The sequence below is a fragment of the Pongo abelii genome, chromosome 15 (assembly GCF_028885655.2).
Source record: "Pongo abelii isolate AG06213 chromosome 15, NHGRI_mPonAbe1-v2.0_pri, whole genome shotgun sequence".
Taxonomy (NCBI): domain Eukaryota; kingdom Metazoa; phylum Chordata; class Mammalia; order Primates; family Hominidae; genus Pongo; species Pongo abelii.
This window is the reverse complement of record NC_072000.2, coordinates 25,598,224-25,602,549: the sequence shown is the minus strand read 5'-3', so window position 1 is coordinate 25,602,549 and position 4,326 is coordinate 25,598,224. Positions and strand designations below refer to the sequence as shown.

At 36.6% G+C, this 4,326-nt stretch overlaps 1 gene segment (V, D, J or C); it reads right to left on the bottom strand.

Moving 5' to 3' along the window:
• LOC129054546 (T cell receptor alpha variable 24-like) lies at positions 1–575 on the bottom strand. The segment is given in 2 exon segments: positions 1–359; positions 521–575. Coding segments are annotated over 2 exon segments (414 nt in total).
• Positions 576–4,326: the final 3,751 nt, after the last annotated feature.

The window sequence follows — 4,326 nt, the reverse complement described above, 5'->3', positions numbered from 1 at the left end:
TCAATGCTGGTAACAGTGCAACACCTGACACAGGTTTGCATATGGGCTGCAGGTGCCTGAACAGCACGGTGTAAAGGCACAGAGGTATGTGGCTGAGTCTTTAGGCTGGGATCCTTTGATGTACAAATAGCTGTAACCCTCCTTGGTATTAAGAGTGGCATTTATTCATCCTTTCTTCTTTTCATCCTCATTTAAAGTCATTACAAACAAGGCCTTGGGGCTTTTTGCAGTTTCCCATCTGTACCAGTGTAAGGCATAAAAATTGCTGGAAGGGAAGCTGCAGGTGAAATTGGTGCTGTCTCCCTCCTGAACATGCAGTGACTGAGGACTTTGTTCCACGTTCAGTATGCTGCTCACACCTGTTTTTTAAAAAAAGAGTCAGACATAGAAGTTGGTCTCTCTACAGAGCTGGCCTTTTCTTCACACATCCCCAAATAAAACCTAGAGTGTCTGACTGCATCCTCCTCTTTCCTCATCATCACCCCAGACTAAGAATGTCTCCTGTAACCCCTGGACTTACAGTCAAGATGAAGCCAGAGGATTAGTAATGAGGCTGCCAAAGGATTCTTCTCCATGTTTCCTGCTCACGTACCCTCAGCAGAAAAACTCTTTGCAGCCAAAATCTGTGGAAATATTGTGCTTCAGAAAACAGGATTCTGCATCTGGTTGCCTAGCCAATCAGAGACCAGCTCCTATAAATGTCCTAGAAACACTCTGCCGTATATTCAGTTTCCTGTGGTTCACAAAGAGGGGTCGAAGTAACTGCTTTCTTCAGGCCAACTTCATAAACTTTGAGGAAATCCCCCATGAGTGTGGAACACAAAGAGAATTGAAAACATTTCAGAAATGCGCTGCCTAACTGTGGACTGCTATTATTCAAATTTAGAGGGAGTTACAGGTGGGATGGCAATTTGTGGCAGGAAAAGCACTTTTCTTTGAATCTTCAAACATTAAAAAAAACTTTTGAATCCCCTTCAAATTACAAATGTGCACACATCTAAATTACCTTTTTCTTTATGTACATTATCTAATAAGAAAGTCATGCAATAGAGACATTACTGTTTCCAATTTACAAACAAAAAATAACCCAAAGCTCAAGGAGATTAAATAATTCACTCAAGGTCAATTACCTAAGTGGCATATTAAGAATTAGAACATATATCTGTCTAGCTCTAGACTTTATCATATTTGGAATCTGATATGCCACCTACATTTGTGATGCACCATGAATGTTTTACATGTTAGATATGTTCTAAAAATAATGGAAGTCTAATTTGTGGACATTCTTTATCATGGCTGAAAAAATGAGAACAACCCAAATGTCCATCAGCTGGTGAATGAATAAACAAAATGCAGTATGTTCATACAAGATATGAATGATATTTGGTAACAAAAATAAATAAGTAATAAATAAAATAAAATAAGCAAAAATGAAATAAATAAAATAAAACATCTAATATATGCTACAACACAGATGAGCCTTAAAAATACTATTTTAAGAAAAAGAAGCCAGCCACAAAAGATTACATATTGAATGATTCCATTTATATGAAATGTTCAGAAAAGGAAGATCTATAAAGATATAAGCTGGTTGCCTGGGGCCAGGGTTGGGTTAGAGATTAACTATAGTTTGGCATGAAGGATCTTTCTAGAGTGTTGAAAAGTATTTACAAATAGATTATGGTAATAGTTTCATAAATCAGTTATTAATTAAAAATCACTGAACCATACATTCAAAAGGGATGAATTTATGGAACGTAAACATACTCCAATAAAGTTGTTTAAAAGTAAATAAGAATTATGCTGTCTTGCTTCTGTCACAGTCCAGATATAATGTTAGTTTGATTCAATATACATGTATTTTTTGAACAGTAATTTTTGTGCTTTGAATTTCCCTAGGAGCTCTGAGGAATTAAAAATTACAAAGCTATAGCCTCATCTAGGGGAGAGGAAAAGAAAGAAAAAAAAATTACAAAGCAACATTCCCTATTCCCTGCAAGCCCAAAATATAATTGGAGAAATAAGATATATCCAAGGGAAATTTAATAGTATAAGATAGCATTAATTAATTTTTTTCAGAATATAAATTCAACCTCTAGGTATTTAGTGTATGAAGTGCCTTTAAAACCTTTCCAGTGAACAACTGAAATAAGCAAAGGAAACAGCATGGGGTATGTACTAAAATCAGGGGGTAGCACTTTCCACATACATTTAAATCATGTTCTAAAAAATTAGAACAGGATTAGAAAGTATTTCAATGGTTAACTTCTAGCTTTCCTTCCCAGGAAAGGAAATAAAGGTATGGGTAGTAAAGGAAATCCTGGAAGCCTCAATAATGACTCCTAATTCAGAAGCATGAGGACTAGGGTTAGGGATGGCTGCTAGAAAAATGAGTCATTCTTTTTTTTAAATTATACTTTAAGTCCTGGGGTACATGTGCAGAACATGCAGTTTTGTTACACAGGTATACACATGCCCTGGTGATTTGCTGCACCCATCAACCTGTCACCTACATTAGGTATTTCTCCTAATGTTATCCCTCCCCTAGTCCCCCACTCCCCAACAGACCCTGGTGTGCGATGTTTCCCTCCCTGTGTCCATGTGTTCTCATTGTTCAACTCCCACTTTTGAGTGAGAACATGCAGTGTTTGGTTTTCTGGTCTTGTGATAGCTTGCTGAGAATTATGGTTTCCGGCTTCATTCATGTCCCTGCCAAGGACATAAACTCATCCTTTTTTTGGCTGCATAGTATTCCATGGTGTATATGTGCCACATTTTCTTAATCCAGTCTATCACTGATGGACATTTGGCTTGGTTCCAAGTCTTTGCTGTAGTAGTTTCTTTTCTGTAGTTTCTTCTCCAGATGAATGGAGAAGATCATAGCATTCAGATAACTTAATCATAGAAGAGTGAAGTCATGGCCACAATCACTCAGAAAGCCTACATGCTGTGGAGCTCATTTCTGGTGAGAATACCGATCCACTGATAAATTCACCCACATGTTGGAGGAGCAGTGTCCAGATCAAGACGGATATACCTCTAACAGCAGGGAGAATTCCTCTATCTATAATAGTAGGACAGAATCCTACAAGGTATAGACACACATTTGACCTGAAGTAAAGGCCAAGCCTGTTGACAACTAAATACGGCCTTACAGGGAAAGTAAACAACGAGATTCTCTTTCTGGAAGAGTGCATGATCCTAGTTTCCTTCCTCCCCACTTTGGCCACAGGACAACTCAACTAGTAATATCAATCTTTATCGTTCTTAACAGCCTAATATATCAAGGGAGGATTCTAAATGTACCCACCCTGATACTGAAGGGAAACAAGGTCAATTTGCTTTCTCTGTTTTGAGCAAACAGTAGGCCTGTATATCTACTCTTATGCAAGGAGTGTGTGTGTCTGTGTGTGTGTGTGTGTGTATGTGTGCACACAGAATTTTTTAAAACATAAAAATATATACATATACATGAGTCCTCTGAAAAACTTTTGCAACATAAAAGATAAGATGCATGCACTACAGAGAAAAATGCCTCAGAATTTTTTCCACCTCATCTCCCCAGTGAGTCAAGTGAGGGATTTATAGATAAAATTTTTAGTAAGATTATTTATTAATTCCCCAAAGTGTAAAAATAAACCAACATAGATAAACCAAAGCTAGTATTCAACTATTTAGCATTTACATATTTAAATATTACATTAAGAAACTTACAGGATAGAAATCTTGACAATTCTGCATAAATAACACAAAGATTAATCCAGCGTAAACTTTTATATTAATATTTGAATTGCAAGGACTCTGGACATAATTTTACCTTTTGTACATTCATTCAACAAACATATATTGATTGTGTCTCCTGTGTGCTAGGCATTGTTCCAGGCATGGAGAACACGGTAGTGAAGAGATCGAAAAGGGACTAGAGTGCAGTGAGAAGAAATTAAATAAATGAGTTTTTACAAAATAAGATAATTCTATACAGTGATAAGCTCTATAAAGACAATATAACACTGTAATGAGATAGAGAGTTATTCTTGGGGTGAGAAAATGTATCTGCTCTATATAAGGCATGGAGGGAAGGCTCAACTCTGACTCTTTGTGATTCTAGGCAAGACATTTAATCTCTCTCATATTCAATTTCCTTTTCTGTAAGTAACCAGTAGCTTTTTGTGGGTACTGGGGTAAGCATTGGCATTTGTCATTTTGCTTATTTCTCAAAATAATCCTTTGTAGTAAGTACTATCAATATCCACATTGTAGGTATAAGGAAACTGAAGCATAAAAGTTATTAAGTAACCAATGAGTGGTAGGTCCAGAAATACAATC